Below are 17,686 nucleotides of genomic sequence, written 5' to 3' on the forward strand. Positions count from 1 at the left end.
CCTCAAAGCCTCCCTCTCATTGGCTGAGCGTGTCCCATGCGTGTTGTGGTAAACAAAATCCGAGGTGCGTGTATCTGTGTGCGTGTGACTCTTTTTATACTTCCATGGGTGCGTGTGCATGCGTAGAAGTGGTAATGGAGGATAGTGATCTACCCACAGGAGGCTTAGTTAGCAACCTGTCTTTCTCTTCTGTTCATATTTGCTGATTCTATAGATTGCGAGAGATTTACAACGTTAAGGAACAACGCCCGAATCAACTGAGAGGAGGTGGTAAGTATTTGCATGTCGAGTTATCTTGCGGTCGTCCCAGAATGTTAGCTTCTTAACTCACAATGCTAATCTGGGAGCTACACTAGCCGGAACTGCTCTAAAGCTAATGTAGATGCTAAGTGTCGGGTGCTATCTATTTCCTGGACTAACCGTTAGGTATCACCGGCTTGACGAATGATAGTTTCACTGTTTTTGTTGTCTGTAAAACTTACTTGTGAACGACGTTTCTAAGAAAAAATTGCTGTAATTTTATAACTTACCAAGACTTGTGAGAACGTTAAAGCTACCTCTGTCGAAGTTTGCTAACGGCGCACTGTACGAATGAACCGGATAGGATGTAACTAAGCTGTGGTGATTTCTGTAATACAGGAAATAGTCTTATCCCATCACGGTGTTAACGTGAATTAGCTAACGCTAGCTGTCTTGTGATTATTACTTGCTCCTTTGGGACACCATGTAAACAAGATGACAAGTTCACAGGCAGTAATAGACGTTAATTTGCACCATCATGTACGTGACCAGTAATGACTTGAAACCCATGGAAAACATCTAGCTACACTAGCTAATGCAATGCTATGTATTATTGCATGGTGGTTATATTGATAAGCTTATGTTTCTTTAGCAAGTTAGCTAATGAGCTAATGTTAGCTCACAGTGGGCCGAATTAAAGAGACGCGGGTTTAACCAATCAGGGGCGGTTATAGCTCTCAGCCCTGTCCAGGCTAGCTTCTCCCAGCCATAGCGAGGAAACGGTAAAACATATGTGACACCTAACAAGCGGCATTTAAGTAACGCCATGCTTTCTCCCTTATTGATAACCAGCGATATTAAGAGCGTAAAATAGTTGGCGTCATCCAATTTGCAATGTCAATAAAGAAAGATGAAAGGTATTGATTAGCCATCACTCAGGTAACTAAGCGGTTAATATGTTGAAATGTTTACACTGTCCACAGCAATTTTGGGAAATCCTGAAATAGAAATATGCCAAAATATACAACATTATATCATTGTTACTTACTGCAAAATATTTTTTTAATTCTTTAACTGTATTCATTTGTATGCAGTCATTCAATTAAGATTTTGAACAGCAAGGCAAAATATACAGGATCCAGTTAAAATCTTGGTTGTGGGTAGAAAATGGAATAGTTTATATAAAACCATACTGAGTCAAAATATCAAATCATAAAATCACTATTTCCCCTCTACAGGAGGTGCCATTGAGTTTTGGGATGGCGTCAGACGTGGTTTCCCAAAATCATGCTTCCAAGAGGATCATGACTTTTTACCCCACTGCTGAGGAATTCAAGAACTTCAGCCGCTACATTGCATATATGGAGTCGCAAGGGGCACACAATGCAGGCCTGGCTAAAGTAAGTACTGCTACACTGTTAGCACTGGCCACGCTCACAGCCGTTGTACTGTTTATTTGATCATAATTATTAGCAACAAAAAATGATGAGCAAATGATGATTTTTATAATGTGCAGTCTATTTTCTCTGCAATTATTTAGACAAACAGAAGGTCATCTGTTGTCCCATTACTCCCTATGTTGCAGGCATGTTTACATCAGCTTGTCAAACAAAGAAATGCATTGATACCTCCAAATGTTTGCTGGTGAATGATCTTGATAATAAATATTGCAAAGGAAACAAAATGATTCACTGTCCACTTTGCTTCTCCAAGATTGTCCCACCAAAGGAATGGAAGCCCAGAGGCTCTTATGATGACATAGATGATTTGGTGATACCTGCACCCATTCAGCAGGTTGTGACAGGCCAGTCGGGCCTTTTCACACAATACAACATTCAGAAGAAGGCCATGACCGTCAGAGAGTTCCGCAAGATCGCCAACAGTGACAAGTGAGAAGTGCAGAAAAAAAGGACATTTAAACTTTTTTTTGTCTCCAGTTATCAACAACTCTACTATGTCAGCAATTTAATAGTCAGTGCATTTTTAACCTGTGATGCTAAGGTCTGACTGCTGTTAATGTCTTTTATAGGTTCTGTAGTCCACATTATGATGACTTTGAGGAGCTGGAAAGGAAGTACTGGAAGAATGTGACATTTAACCCACCCATATATGGGGCAGATGTTAATGGAACTCTTTATGATCCTGTGAGTTGACACTTCTTGGATGTTGCTGCTGTAGTGAATTTTCATCCGTATTGATGGGTTTTCCGATTGCTGTCTGTGTATCTCTTCACCTGACACTGGTATTGATACTGATCACAGTAGCTTTTCTCACCCATTGGATTCTCATCGATTGATCTTGTGTTATCTGCTTTACTCCTGCAGGAAGTCAAAGAGTGGAACATTTGCCACCTGGACACCATTTTGGATACAGTTGAACGTGAAAGTGGCATCACTATTGAGGGTGTTAATACACCTTATTTGTACTTTGGCATGTGGAAGACCACGTTTGCGTGGCACACTGAGGACATGGACCTCTACAGTATCAACTACTTGCACTTTGGAGAGCCCAAATCATGGTAAAGTTCTTAATCAAATGCTGAAATAAAGCTTTTGATTGCTACAGATTATTATTTAATTGATTGTAATACTAATCTAAAAATGTTGTGATATTGATTTCTCACCTCTCAAACCCAGAGGAATCAGCTAGGGATATGTGCTGTGATCTGGGTATTTATATAAAATCTACATGTGTCCCTTTTACACAAAAAAGGGAGGCTTTCTGTTTCATATTAGTGACACTATGGCATTGACAGAGCAAAATGTTTAGTTTAAAAAATATTTGATGGTAATTAGAAGAAAGTTTATGTTTTTTTTCCCATGGAGTAATGCAACATCATCTGACAACACATTACATAATATATACACAAATGCATAATATCAGTTTACTGTGAGTAAAAGGACTTCTTTGAATATTTGCAGGTACTGTGTCCCTCCAGAGCACGGGAAACGATTGGAGCGTTTGGCTAAAGGTAAGAGAGACCAGTGGAATATCTGTCTGTAATTGTATAAGGCCCTTAACTATCATGGGCTATCATTCTTCTCTCTTCCTCTAGGGTTCTTTCCAGGTAGCTCCCAGAATTGTGAGGCCTTTTTGAGACACAAGATGACACTCATCTCTCCCTCCATACTGAAGAAGTATGGTATTCCATTTGATAAGGTATGGGTACAGAATTTGTTTATTTGTATTTCAATCAAAGGACCTTTGCTTCATACCCACTGCACACACCAAATGTATACACTGCAGTTACTAATTATTTTATTACCTCTCCCTAAGATTACTCAGGAGGCTGGTGAGTTCATGGTAACTTTCCCCTATGCCTATCATGCTGGTTTCAACCACGGTTTCAACTGTGCAGAATCCACCAACTTTGCCACAGAGAGATGGATTGAGTATGGCAAGCACGCAGTTTTGGTGAGGACCGCCAATTACCAGCATAGAAAACCATACTTAATCTAATTTGAATCAGGTTTTGTCTGTGCTAATTGATTGTAAACATACACATTCATTGAATCAGTTATATGTTTATAGATGTACATGCAATGATATCACATCCAACATTCGTCATTTGACTCAAGGTTTTTGTGCCTTTCTTTCCTGTAGTGCTCATGCCGTAAAGACATGGTGAAGATTTCCATGGATGTATTTGTGAAGAAATTCCAGCCAGATCGCTATGAATCATGGCTGACGGGGCGAGATGTGGCATCCATTGACCATTCACGGCCCACCCCAGAGGCTAAGGAGTTCCTAGGGGATGCCTTTAATGATCTCACCAGTAACAGTAACAATAACTCCATGGAGAGCTGTGGGGAGGACGGAGAGCGGAAGAGGTGGGTGATTTATTACAGAAAAGAATGTCCCATTCATGTCTATTAAAAATGTATGTGAAACAAATCAAATCCCAAATCTGAAAACTTTATTTACAAAGCATCCAGGGATTCCCGCTGAAAGTTTCTGAGTCTGGATAAAACAGATAGACGCTTACAAAAATGCACAGGGAAAACATTTCAGTGAATTAGGAATAAGGGGACCCATAAAGCGTCCATTAGCTGTCACTGCTTGGTTAATGGATGAGACAAGCTGAAACCTGAGGCAGAGTAGTTGGTAAACAAGTTTCGGCTCGTATTTTTTTTCAAAGTCACCAGAAAAACAGCCAGGATTCTTTTGGTTATTTCTATGCTTTCGACACAGATTTGTTATTTACAATGCAACAACAACAGATTTTTTTGTGCTCAACAGTATGTTGGGAAGACCTTCAGGGATGCCTGTCTGTATGCCTTTTGTTGTTCTTGCCTTGCATCAGTGTAATTGGAGTTGACCTAACCCACCCAATTTGGTTGAGCAGTTGAAAGAATAAGTACGGGACTTTTGATAGATTTAAATTTTTCTGTCCTTCATGTTTGCAATGTATGCAACATGTAGCAGATTCTCGTTTTCAAAGCAATTCAGAGTATTGATCAGTATGCCTAATGAAGTTTTTAAAAAAGTCAGTTACAGCAGAGTCAATCACTCCTAATGACTCTAGACAAAACAATAATGGCAGGCCTGATAGATACCGAGATTTACCGGAAATGGACTTTTCCAGTAATGCCCTGCTCCTCACTCAAACAGTTAGACGTGATTGCACCTGAAGGTTGCTCAGTTCACATTCTTCTGTGTTAAGTTTTAGTGCCTTGCGAAAGGGCTCTCAAATAATTCAGAACAAATTTTTAAAACTAGTTTTTGTGTTGTGTGGAATTGTTGTGCATTCATTAAGCGTGACCAGTGTTAGCCACTTTCAGTGGGAATGTATTTCAGTTTTATTTTATATGGAGCATTCTGTTAACATTTTTTGGTAAAAGAGGTATTTGTCAAGGTTTCATTTCACAGCAACAAGAGAAAAAGAAGTGACCACAATTTCAGTGTCACTGTACAAGTCCGAATATATCTCCACCTCACTGTTAGTGTGTGATATCTCATGTTGTCAGAAACAAAGAACAAGTCAGTTATCAGTTTCCTGATATCAGAAACCAAAGTAAATGAGATGAAGGTCTTCTGTTCTCAACTCTTGTCTTTCTGTTTAATAATCCCTCAGCACCACACAGAGGATAGAGACGAAGAGACACAGAGTGTGTCTGGAGGTGCCTGAGGAGGTTGTTCCTAAGGATGAAGATGAGGAAGATATGGAGCAGTATGGAAAGCGTCCCAGGCTAAGCCTTATACCTCCACGTACTGTGTTACAAGATGGCAAGAGAAATAAAGGTATTATCATCTATGTATTATCTTCTGTGTGTTATCTTACTTGTTTCCTTCAAGGCAGCTAAGTGTGCATTTTTCACCCTCACTTTCTAAACTGGGATCTCTGATTTCATTTGCAGGTCCCCCAAAGTTGGTTGTCACACCAACCAAGCTCACTTTATTGGATCCATTTCACAGGGGCTTGACCCACAGTAACAACGATGTCAGCCGCCCCCCTCATTATACCAAGACTCGTGCCCCCGCAATCTCGTCCCAGTCCCAGACCAGAAACGGACACCTGTCGGTTTCAGCGGTACCCACATGGACAGATGCCACCGCTCAGCCCACCCGCAAAATGGGGGTAGCCAGCCTGCTCTTCCACAGGACTCTGAGCCCAAAAGACACTCTTCAAGTACACAGCTACAGCCTAGAGAAGCAGCAGCAGCCTCACACGCAGCTGCAGGTGCACAGCTATGCCAGAGAGCACCAACCCCGTCATCTCCAGCACAAAACCTGTACACCGTTACGCATGCAGGTTCAGTCCTTGTCTCAGGCACCAAGCAGTGAAAGAACAGAGCCACCCCCAAAAACCAAGAGCATTCTTACCAAAGTAGTGTGTGTTGTGGAGCAGGACCAGAAGGAGGACAAATCTGAAATGCTGTTGCCAGTTGAGGCTCAGGTTGAAGTGGAGAAGCCTGAAGTTGAGCCCACCAGTAAGTCCTCTGTGACTGAAACACAACAGACAGAGTCAATCAGTATGGAGGCAGAGGTCCTGAAGAACAACCGGCGAAAGGTCTGGTAGTGTTTGTTTGTTTGTTTTATTTTCTTCGTTTTTCTGGTGGTTCTTTGTCCACTGTGGCACATGTATGTTTGAGCACACGCTCTATACTGCATGTATTGTCCTTTCTGTCAACCTGATACCAAATTAGTAGCTTGTATTCTCGCCTGAACAAATATAAAGTTTAGATTTAAGTTAAGTACACGTCTGCTTCATAATACTGTTGTGCATGTAGACACGAAAGAAAAACACAGCAACAATACTTTTGGTGGCTCTGTACTGGTGCATTTTCCTTGCATGATGTTTGCTTACTAATATTTTTTACCTCGGCATTATTAGTACTTCCACTAACAGAACAATCCTTTGAGATCTCTGTGGTGACAGAATGCATTTTATCAGACGTTATTCTAAAGTCTGCCAAGAATGTTCAATGTTATTCATGCTGTCCAAACTACAGAGTAAACAGTGCCCCCTTGCGGATAGTGGCATTGTCATCCTGAAAGACACTGTTCCTGTCAGGAAACCAATACCTGATGCAATGAAGGTGATCGCTCAGAATCATCATGTAAGTAGTTACTAGTTGTGACTAAATCCTCAAAGGGATCAATAGACCCAGTGTTTATCAGGAAATGTATGCATACCAGTACAGAGCTCCAAATATGCCTCAGAATTGTGAGATTTTCTGGGAACTGATCTTATGTCCATTGTTACAGATACAGTGTTGAAGTTTTATCTTGCGATACACTTCTTGATCCAGCAGGTGTCAGAAGAGCAATCATACTGCAAGTCCATTGTGAAGAAGCAGCAGCAACAGGCAGAGCTCCAGAAGCTGCCCCGTCATCACCCTCTAATCAGAGAGGTGTACAGTGACGATGGTACGCAGTTTTTTTTTTTTTTAGTTCTGCATAATTTAGAAACATTCTGTATGGTGGCAGTTTACCAAGCACTGTACTAAATGTCCTTCATCTCATCATCCTGTCTGCAGACGTGTATGTAGATGTGGAGGTCGAGCAAGAGGAGAAAGAGGAGTGGGCGAAGCCGCTAACACGGCTGTGGCAGTGTCGGCCATATAACCCTCAGGCAGAGAGAGAGTATAATAAGAGCATGGGCCAGCAGGCCCCCTACTGCTCCATCTGCCTGCTCTTCCACACTTACCATCAGGTGACGACAACAACAAGTATTACTTAGAATTGAGGCTTGTATGGCTGACTGTTGTTATATCTGTTGTAGAAAGAGCAACCAGGTACTTTTTTGCAAAACTGCCATTTAAATTCACTAGTTATTAGAGGCTTTTTAAAAACAATGTATTGTATATTTACCAATAATTATATCTAGTTAATATTTATTTTTATTTTATTTTATTTCTTAAAGAGTATCTTGCCACCTAGTTGTGCATTGACTTAACACAACAGCCAGTTTTAACTGAGGATTGCAGCCATCAGATATTCATGTAAAGAATGTCTGAAATCATGTACTAACAAGACTGTGGACTCACCCTCAAGTCGGAGTCCAGTAATGGAAGTTCCTGCGTGACGTTGGTGAACCGTCCAGGGGGCCGCCAGTGGTCCAAGCCACTCATCCCTGAAATGTGTTTCAACACCCAAAGTAACAAGACGAACGACAGTGGGGAGGGACAACTGTCTAACCCTCATGTAGCAGAGGACGGGACCAGCCGGCTGGTCAGCTGTACTCAGTGCTGTGTCCGTGTACATACCAGTAAGTGATGAACAGGCATCTATTCAAGAGTCCTTCCTGTGCATACTTGAATATACTGCATGCATACTGTACATATATTTTTAGATATATGTCACAAGCAGTACCATCAGATGCTTTGTTATTTTTTTAGAAACCACCATTCAACTGTTATTCTTAAAGCTTGATACACACATGATCACATAAAAACAGCCATTGCTAAAGGACATAAATGGATTATGGATGAATATGCATACACACCTGTGGCACACTAAATTATTCAGCCAGTCGTACCAAGAGCTCTTACACAGCATTTACACACAGAGTCTCTTTTAAATGAATTGTTTTGCTGGATGAGATGCTATTATATTACCTTATTCTAAGTTCAGAGTTAATTCATTTTTTCACAAAATAACAGCAAGTACGGGAATCACACCACAGGGTGCAGTTGATTTATTTATTTATTTTTCACTGTTTCCGTTAAATAACCAGCCAAACGTCATCAATAAATGTGCTGTGAAATGAAGCCTGTGAGAAGTGAATGTGTGACATGTTTTTTTTCTCTTCCTGTTCAGGCTGCTACGGTGTTTCTGGAGATGAAGCCGAGCTAGACGACTGGCTGTGCGCCCGCTGTGAGGCTGATGCCATCACAGAGGTTTGTTAATTGGGCTACGTATAGCACTCCTCATTATTTCAATACAGATCGTATAAATTGCTCATTGTACTGAAAGCAAACCCAAACAATACAACAGCAGAGTGGTTGTATTCCTTTTCCTGGTCACCCAGTATTATCAAAGCCATGGTACCTTTCATTAATGTCAAGAAGGCCGTCGTCACTAATAGTGATCATGAACAACACCGTTTCTCAATTCCGGTCCTCGGGGCCCACTGCCCTGCATGTTTTAGATGTTTCCCTCCTCCAACACACCTGATTCAAATGAGTGGCTCATTATCAAGCCCTGCAGTGGTCTGAAAACGAGCCACTCATTTGAATCAGGTGTGTTGGAGCAGGAAACATGCAGGGCAGTGTTGCCAGAGGACCGGAATTGAGAAACACTTAACAACAAACACTAAATAGTAAACAGTAAATAAGTAAGACAATTGGTTGCAAAAGCCTAGGAAAATGTCATGATTGCACAATAATATTTTTATGGTGCTGAAATTGAATGTGTTGGCCTTGCATATGTGAGGTGGGCTGGTGTTGGTTTTTCTGATTAAATGTGCTAAATAGTGAAAATGGTTGGTCTCAGAACAGCTTAGAGTGAAAAGCACTTGTGATACAAAGGGTTTAATATTGCGGACACAGGTGCATTCAAAGCTCACTTCCTGAGATTACAGGCCAGTTCCAGTGGCACTATTGTGGGTATCACCATGGCTTCTTTCACTGCAGCTCTGTTTTGCCTTTAAGTACATCAAACAAACATGTATGTGCATCTGCACCCTGTCATGTCCTCATTTTACCCCAGGTAGATATAAACCATGATGTTCCATACCAGCACCACAAAGGTAGCTTGCACTGAACTAATATTTCTAATCGTTTAGATTAGAGTTGAGAACCCCAGCACCCTGCTTTTGTCACACTTGGCTCTCCATACTACTGCTTCCTTTGTTCTGAGACAGTGAGAGTGTTCCCGTCCTTTGTCTTATTGTTTGATGGATTTGTTTTTCTGACTTTGTAAAATTTATCTTTAAGTTTCCTTTGCTTTCAGCATTCCTGTCTCCTCAGAACAATAGATTGTTGTGAAACGTTCAGAGAATATGGCCCAGTGTTAGCACAGACACCCTCCGACCACCAGTGGGCAGTGCTTCACTCTATAGTTCATTGTGACACCTCAATGGACTTCATACTGTTTTTGTTTCAAATTGTCTGCGTTTTTAGAATCTTTGAGCCGGTGGAGTCTCATTTTCCTGATTTTAGGATATTAAGAATTACAGTCATTTGTTCAATAGAAATATTACAACATGGTTACAATTTACTTGACAATTTAAGTGACAGTTGAGAACAGCCTTCCTCATTTCCTGCCAATTCCTGCACTGCTGCACCTGTTGACTGCTGTGTCTCTCGTGCCACTGTGTGGTTCACTTTCTCACGGTTCTGTGCTGTAAGAACAAGTTTTAAGGACGTGCAGTGAAGCATTTCGGACAGCTGCCATACCAGGTGTACTGTGGGGTACAAGGATCAGCAACAGATTCAGCTTAAATTGCTGATACCTGTCCATATGATCCAGTAGAGGAGATGCAGTTATTGCCAGTATGAATAATATACGACAGAACATCATATACCCAAACATCAGGATTTAGATAGGATGACGATAAAAAGAGTCAGTTGCCAGAGTTAAATGTTGTTTGTTTCTTCTTTCAGGACTGCTGTCTGTGTTCCTTGAGAGGTGGAGCTCTGCAGAGAGCCAACAATGATAAGTAAGTGATTCCAGCAGCTAATAGTGCTGCCACCACCTGAGCTGTTCCAAGTCAGGGACCAGCTTAAAATACTCATGTACTCATGTAAATGTTGCAGTGGGATGATGTGGTTTCATTTCCTTTGGAAAAGCTTTGCTGGCTGGACATAAGACAGGGAGGGGTCAGTCTTGTGTGGAAACCAATTAGCTATTATTTATAGAGAGAATGTGAGTTTGATTTTATAGGATAGACAGGAAAGTGCTTATTGATCAGACATTTTTTCCACTGGTGCAGCAAGTGGGCTCCACTGAAGTTTTTCCAGGAAGTTAAAGTGCCATAACACCTTCTTAAAGGTCATGCCAATCTTAAAGAAGTAGAACACACAAAGCCCTGTGTTTTTCTTTGTTTGTCTGTTTAAAGAAAATATCATCCTGAGCCTTTTACTTAGAATGTCCTCATGGTCACAGTCATGAAAGTACAGCGAGTAATGTAAAGGCATTAAAAAGTACTCAAGAAGGATTTATAATGTTTACAAAACAACTGAAACACAGAGAGTCTGACTCTCCTTTGACTGCATTGAGTCTTTCTTCAGTCAGTTACTGCTGAAATCCATGTAGTAAATCAAGCCCCTCAAGCCAAATGCATGCATGTATACACACACCCACACACAGTAGATGTGGTTGCATGTGCCGTTGCTTTTACCCTCAGTCTGAGGTTACACTTTATCAGTCAGTGGAGGATGCAGTAAGTGAATGTCAGTTGATATGACAGGAAATGCCTATAAACAGAAGCAACGTTTTCCTTGTTGAATTGCTTATGACAGAGGGGGAACAACTTGGTTGTGGTTTTGTATTTTTCAAAATAATGCAACATGCAACAATTTGCCAGTATCTTGGTATCAGCTTCTATGCATACGTTATGTTAAAGAATTACCCAAATTGGGGTCTAAGTCTAACTACAGGCTGTACTACAGTAGACTATGTCTGACCATTTTTGATGTTTTGGATCAGAGCTGCGGCCACTTACTGTGGATATCAGTTAGAACAGGAAATGCCACGAAGAAGTAAAATTGTTTGTTTTTTTTTTTGTTTTTTTTCATGTGGTTTTAAGTCACCAGTGGCTGATTGTTTTAAACCAGTGTTGGGTTTCAGCTATAGTCAACTACAAATTACATATGAAAAAAATCTCCACTCATGCTCTCACCAGCTTTTTCTGAGCTTTCACTCCATCTCACGGTCTTCCTCTGCAGATGAAGTGTGCTCATGTCATAGAGATAGCTATCTCCATGACAGCTAAGCAAACACAAACTGCTGAGCAAGACTGTAAGATGCTGTTGAAAACAATGAATTAAGATTATTTTTTGTCAAACTATTGTATCCAAAGTAATGATTATCTTTAAGTAGTAGTAGTAGTAGTAGTAGTAGTACTAGTTGTAGTTTCTTTTGGATCACATACAGACATTAAATTGTACTCCCAACATCAGATGGGACCACACAAATTGTTTAACTGAAACAGTGTTATCACATTGCTGAATTTCTAGAAACATTGCACGGTAGTGGACGTTGAACTGTTTGTCCTGAATCAACTTGTTTGCCTTTTGCACAGGTGGGTTCATGTGCTGTGTGCTATCACTGTGCTGGAAGCTCGTTTTGTGAACATCACTGAGCGGGGGCCCATTGACCTCTCTGCAATCCCGCTGCCACGGTTCAAACTGGTAAGACTCGCTATAGTCACAGCAGTATTTAGTCCAGCTCCAGTGACGTAGGTTAAGAGACCTGTTCTAGCTCCGGGCATGAAGGTAATGCTTGTTGATTTGATACACCAGAAACCTGAAATTGAACTGGAGTTGCCTCGGCTGTTTGCCAAGTTTCTCTCTTATTCACAACTGTTCAAGTTGTTAACTATGAATAGTCATCGATGTACAGTATATGCTGCATTGCTTTCCAAACTGTGGCTGGTTTGCTCACTTTTTTTGGGATGCCTATCTACTTACTCATAGCATTGTGAGTCATTTCTTTCTTTCCACTGCCAAGCACTTTTGCCCTCTAAAAAATGGATTTTTGGTAAACAGAGCTGTACTCTGATGACATCTGTTTGTCCTCTTCACTAAGGACACACATTTCAGCACAGTGAAACTCGTGCTAGCTGTCCTTACACACTTTCACTTCTCACACTGGATGTTTCAGAATAATATATGCTGTTTCAGCTGGGTAATGGAGCTGAAGCATTGTGACCACATTTGACACATTAACTAACCAAGATTTTTACTTAACTAATGTGATGTGCAGACCGTATAGGCTTATTCTCTGCCTTGTGTGTGAGTCACACAACTTGGTTCACAATAGTTGGCCTTGTCTCCATTGTTACAGGTCTTGATCTCAAAGGGACCTTTCTCAGTGGATCTACTTCTAAATAAGTACACATGATGTCAGAACACGTTAAATTATCTAAAGGAAGTTGTGTAATTTCCCTGTAACTTATCTGTGTTCCAGTTTGTGTCTGGGTCTGCTGTCTTTTACTCCCTTTGATAACTTTTTTTAATCTTTCTCTCTCTCATCCTCCCCATTTGGCTTGTTTCCTTTCTCCTCCTTTCCTTCCCTTGTACTTCCTTCCTACTTTCCTCTTGACCTCTATTCCCCTCCACACGTCTGTCTTTGTCACCCTGGTAGAAGTGTGTGTACTGCAGGAAACGGATGAAGAGGGAGGTGAAGGGCTGCTGTGTCCAGTGCTCCCACGGACGCTGCTCCACAGCGTTTCACCCCACCTGCGCTCAGGCAGCTGGTATCCTCATGCACCCAGATGACTGGCCGTTCATCGTCTTCATCACCTGCCACAGACACAGAGCCCCCCTCATACCTGAGGTAACACAACGGAAACACAGTCAGGCCAATAGTAATGAATTAGGTGGAAAAAGTCATATAATTTCTTTATACGTTATCTTGTGAAATTAATAAAAAGGGTAAACTAGAGCTTTGAGCGTCAGAAGAAACAGAACACCAGTCATGTGATGCACGCTCACCGGTTGCTCTGTGTAATCTCACTGCTTATCTTGGATTGATTAGTTGAAAAATCTCATGGTCTGTTTTGAGAATTGGAATGCATGTTTTGGGAAAAAGCCAAGCTAACTTTTTAGACTGTTTTGGTCTATCCTTTGTTAGAGCACCTCCATTTTTCTTGCCTTCGGATGCCCCATATTTTTTCTGCAAATGCTACCTATGTTGAAAATAATGCTGCATGTAAAAAGGCAGCTTTTCTCAGTTCCTCATTGTAACAGTAGTTTCCTTCCATGGACTCAGAGATCGGTGATTTCTGCAGCATGAAGGTGTCATAATCTGCAAGCCCAAACAAGCTCCGTCAGATACCAAATTACACTAAGATAAGCATTAATCCTTGCGTGTGTACCTTGTTGTAAGGATCAGATTCCAGATACATGTCAAAGTTTCAGGGGACCTGAAGTGAGTCAGAGGTTTTGTTGATTATGTCATAAGGTTGCAATACAACATGTACTCTTGCTGCTTAGTTAATGTCATTTTTCCAGCTCTTTGTGTTCACTGACAATTAAATCATCAATGTCATCATTTCCAGTCACATTTTCTGATTCACAAGATGGATAAATGCACCTTGGCGCTATCAAAGATGTCTCTGTGTTATGTAGATAATTGACAAAGGGGACCTTTATGAAGTCTTTGTAATTAGCCTTGCATCTTAGCTTCCAGCATTGCTTTAGTCAGCCGTTCAGCCGAGAAATAGTTTGAAGATGTTCTTCCTGAGCTCTCAAAACTACCCCAGGGATCCTTTCTTTAGTGCACGTTCATGCTGCGTTGATTCACTAATTGGGGGAGACAGATATCTGTTTGGTCCTGTCAGGAGATTCACAGCGACAAAATTAATGTTCATTGAATGCAAATGAACTCAGCGTGAAGGTTTCTTTTGCTGTCATTGAGCTATGTGAAGACAAGCCCGAGCTTGTCTGTGTTATCAGCTGTAATATTCCAATGTATTTCTTACAAGGAAGCAGAGAGCAGTCTGTGAGGATTCTCAGTGACAGGGTTATGGTTATCCAAGGAGGGCTGAGCAATTGGACTTGACTGTAGAAAGTTGTACATGTCCTTGATTCGACCTTCCACAGCGGGCAGAGAGCAGTATAATTTCTTGCGTACACACGACTGTTCAAAGCATGTTTTGTCAATACAATAGACTAACACTGAGTTATCGTTATACACCTGTGTTTCTGGCACTTCACTCTCATGTGTTGAGTGATAAGCTTTTGAGAGTAACACCCAGTTCCTGTCCCCCAGCGCAACAAGGCATCCTTGCGAGAGCTGGCAGTGGGGCAGAGAGTGATATGTAAACACAAAAACAGCCGTTACTACCACAGTGAGGTGGTGGAGCTGACCACAGCCACCTTTTATGAGGTCGTGTTTGATGATGGATCCTACAGCGACAATCTCTTCCCTGAGGACATCGAGGTGAGCAGAATTCCTTCCAGTCACTTACTCTGTGTGAAAAGATCAAGCGCAGAAACACAGATAAACATAGTGAGGCTTTAATAACAGATATAGGGACATATGAAATTTGTTTCTCCAGATTTTCCAGATTCAGTTTTATTTTTAATTCTAATTAAATTTTTTCCCCCATATTCTGTGTTCTTCCAGTTGATTCTGCTTTTATTATCTTATTCCAGGATTCTGTCCGTGTTTTCTGCATTGCAGAAATCATGTGGCCTGACAGATACAAGCAAATATAATGAAGTTTTCCTGTTTAGTTTCCTGTCTAGATATTTTTCCTTATCTAATACATAGCATGAGTTCACTGTTCACTTTCTTTTCAGAACCGTGACTGTGTCCGGCTTGGTCCGCCCGCCAAAGGCGATGTTGTTCAAGTGCGATGGACAGATGGGTTGATATATGGAGCCAAGTTTGTAGCGTCACACTCCATCCTTATGTACCTGGTGAGCCTCCTCTCATCTCTCTCTCTCCCACTTTCCCAGTTTGTTCAGACCACATCAGAGAATGTTGGATTATGTTCCTCGACCTCAAAATGTGGGTGGCCTGGGTGGCTAAAAGGACAAGTGTTGAGACACGTTAATAATGGATTACTCATCAGGATGTGATACATTGAAGTGAGGTGCTTTTACTTGGATGGCCTAATTATGCAGTTTGTATCAGAGAGGAATGATGTGACACAACAGCCTGCATATTATTGTGGTTTTGCGACCAAGTTCACACTCATACTGCAGCATGTCCCTGAAGTGCTTAAAGTGCCCTACAATAACAGCTATTTAAAGGAAGTGAACAGAATTTTCATGTAGATCATGTGAATATTAATGGTTTCACTTGCACGTGTGTGCGCGTGTGTTTGTGTGAACACTATCAGGTGGAGTTTGAAGATGGATCACAAATCTCGGCCAAGCGAGAAGACATCTACACTCTCGATGAGGATTTGCCCAAACGAGTCAAGTCACGAATGGTAACGTCCAATCAGAAAGCTGTCTGGTCCTTTATGTAAGAAACAGCATTCTGAATAAGTTATTGTACATTTGAGATGCACTGATGGCTTTTTCCCGTGTTGTTTGGTCCTCAGTCGGTGGCATCAGACATGCGCTTCGAGCTCTTCACACAAAACGACGTCAAGCAGAACTCCAAAAGGCAACGGGTCATCAACTCTCGGTACAGAGAGGACTACATCGAGCCCGTCATTTACCGAGCCATCATGGAGTGATGTCCATTTCTTTCTCCAGCTTTTTACCTGTCCTTCTCCACGTCATCAGCTCACCACAGTGAGATGCAGCTCCGGGTCCCGGCTTCACGGTCTGGCTTCTCTGTCTCTGGCTTCTGCCGATAGGAACGACCAACCTCCCCCTCCTCCTCCTTTTTCTTCCACAGCCTGTCGGGCTACATATTTATAAACTACGGCTGGGACTTTAAATGACTTTTGTGTTCATCGAATGATATTCTTAGACCTCGGTTTCCCATCACACTCTGATTTTTCTTCCTTGGTTCCATCTTTTTTTTTTCTTTTTCTTTTTCTCAGGAAGAAGCAGTCACTGAATTATTAAATACGGAAAAGGTTGGACTATCTAACTGGGGCAAGATGTTGTTTTTTTTCTGCCACCACATTTAGCAGCTGTTGAGTAAACACAACTTTTGACGTTATACAACAGACAGTTTTTCTATTTTAGTGATATTTCTTCCAGAAATGACCTTTTGCTCGAATTGTCAGGTCAAGTTTTTTACTCATGAAGTCAAACAAAGGCAGAACAATGAACTTTGAGGCAATCAGCGCTTGATTACAATAACAGTTTAATGACAATTTGATTCTTGAAGAACTGTTTCACGTTTTAACCCCAAAGAAATGAAATAATGTCTCAAGGTCACTTTTGGAGGCCTCTTCAGATTGTACTTCATGCATTGCATCTTGTGGTTCATCAGTTCATGTTCTCATAGGTATGTCGACGTGCGTCTACTGTGAACATAGGAAAAGCTAGACATGTTTTAAAGGCCCAAGCCTTACGTTTCAAAGGGCCAAGCGTACTTTAGTTTTTATAAAGCTTAAGGGTTATTATGACTATTGTAATTAATGTTATTATTACACTTAATTTATGCGACTGCATTCAGTTTGAGAACAAAGCTATTTTTGTCATGTCCTTTTCACGATCTGTAGAAAACCTCAGATGTATTTATATTTATTATATTGATAGGTTTTCAGACATCCTGTTTTAAATTGTGAGGCTCACTTTTCTTGTATTGGGATTTGGAGGGTGTGAATGCCGGCAAGCCTGGCATGCCTGGTAAGTCCCTCTTGAAGCAAAAAGCACTTATTGTTCCTTCCTGCCACAGGACATTCACTATTTTGTAGACATGTGGCCTCCACTAATTTTAGTTTGTGTGTGCGTGTTTCTGATAAAAGCTAGGTCTAGAGATGAACATTGTAACCAGGTCATAGTTTGATCCCAAATAAAAAAAGTGGTAAGAGGATAATTTTCACACGTGGGCGAGCTTTCCTTCATCCTGAGTCCATTGTGGATCCTTTAAAATGGTCTTTTGTGTTGGTTAAAAATGTCGACAGTGGCTTGTCCAGAATCATGTGAATATCTCAGCCCCTACGCCAGGAAAACGGCTCGATCTCAAGTATTTTTTTTTCCACTGCATCCCTGCATCAGTCTGGATTCAGGGTCAGCCCAGAGAAGTACAGGTGAGTAGTTTTACATTAGGCTGCCTACAAATTTTTCCAGCCTGATGGACAGCAATATTGACATCCTGTCGGGGAGGAAAGCCCTCACACTCTTATTCAAGAAGGCAGCCTGCTTGTGGCTGATTCTACAGGAGTTGTAATGGACACGTAGCAATATCATAAAGTGAA

The 17,686-nt window shown here is 41.2% G+C and overlaps 1 protein-coding gene across 5 annotated transcripts; it reads left to right on the forward strand.

The window, feature by feature from the left end:
- The first annotated feature begins 118 nt into the window (after nt 1-118).
- Nucleotides 119-17,312, forward strand: kdm4ab (lysine (K)-specific demethylase 4A, genome duplicate b). 5 transcript variants are annotated; one of them, XM_070974048.1, is made up of 23 exons: nt 119-270; nt 1,479-1,640; nt 1,954-2,129; nt 2,270-2,384; nt 2,565-2,758; nt 3,162-3,211; nt 3,296-3,399; nt 3,517-3,654; nt 3,844-4,070; nt 5,315-5,481; nt 5,598-6,250; nt 6,693-6,800; nt 6,993-7,110; nt 7,221-7,396; nt 7,738-7,951; nt 8,503-8,582; nt 10,290-10,345; nt 11,930-12,038; nt 12,994-13,185; nt 14,623-14,793; nt 15,156-15,275; nt 15,701-15,793; nt 15,908-17,312. In XM_070974048.1, exons 2-23 carry the CDS (start codon nt 1,500-1,502, stop codon nt 16,043-16,045), a joined length of 3,540 nt encoding a protein of 1,179 aa, XP_070830149.1. In that variant the 5' UTR covers nt 119-270; nt 1,479-1,499; the 3' UTR covers nt 16,046-17,312. The 5 variants fall into 5 exon arrangements, with proteins under 5 accessions (XP_070830149.1, XP_070830153.1, XP_070830151.1 ...); XM_070974050.1 differs by having other exon boundaries at nt 125-270; nt 6,996-7,110; XM_070974049.1 differs by having other exon boundaries at nt 202-267.
- The last annotated feature ends 374 nt before the right edge of the window (nt 17,313-17,686 follow it).

This window comes from Chaetodon trifascialis, chromosome 11 (assembly GCF_039877785.1).
Source record: "Chaetodon trifascialis isolate fChaTrf1 chromosome 11, fChaTrf1.hap1, whole genome shotgun sequence".
NCBI classification, from domain to species: domain Eukaryota; kingdom Metazoa; phylum Chordata; class Actinopteri; order Chaetodontiformes; family Chaetodontidae; genus Chaetodon; species Chaetodon trifascialis.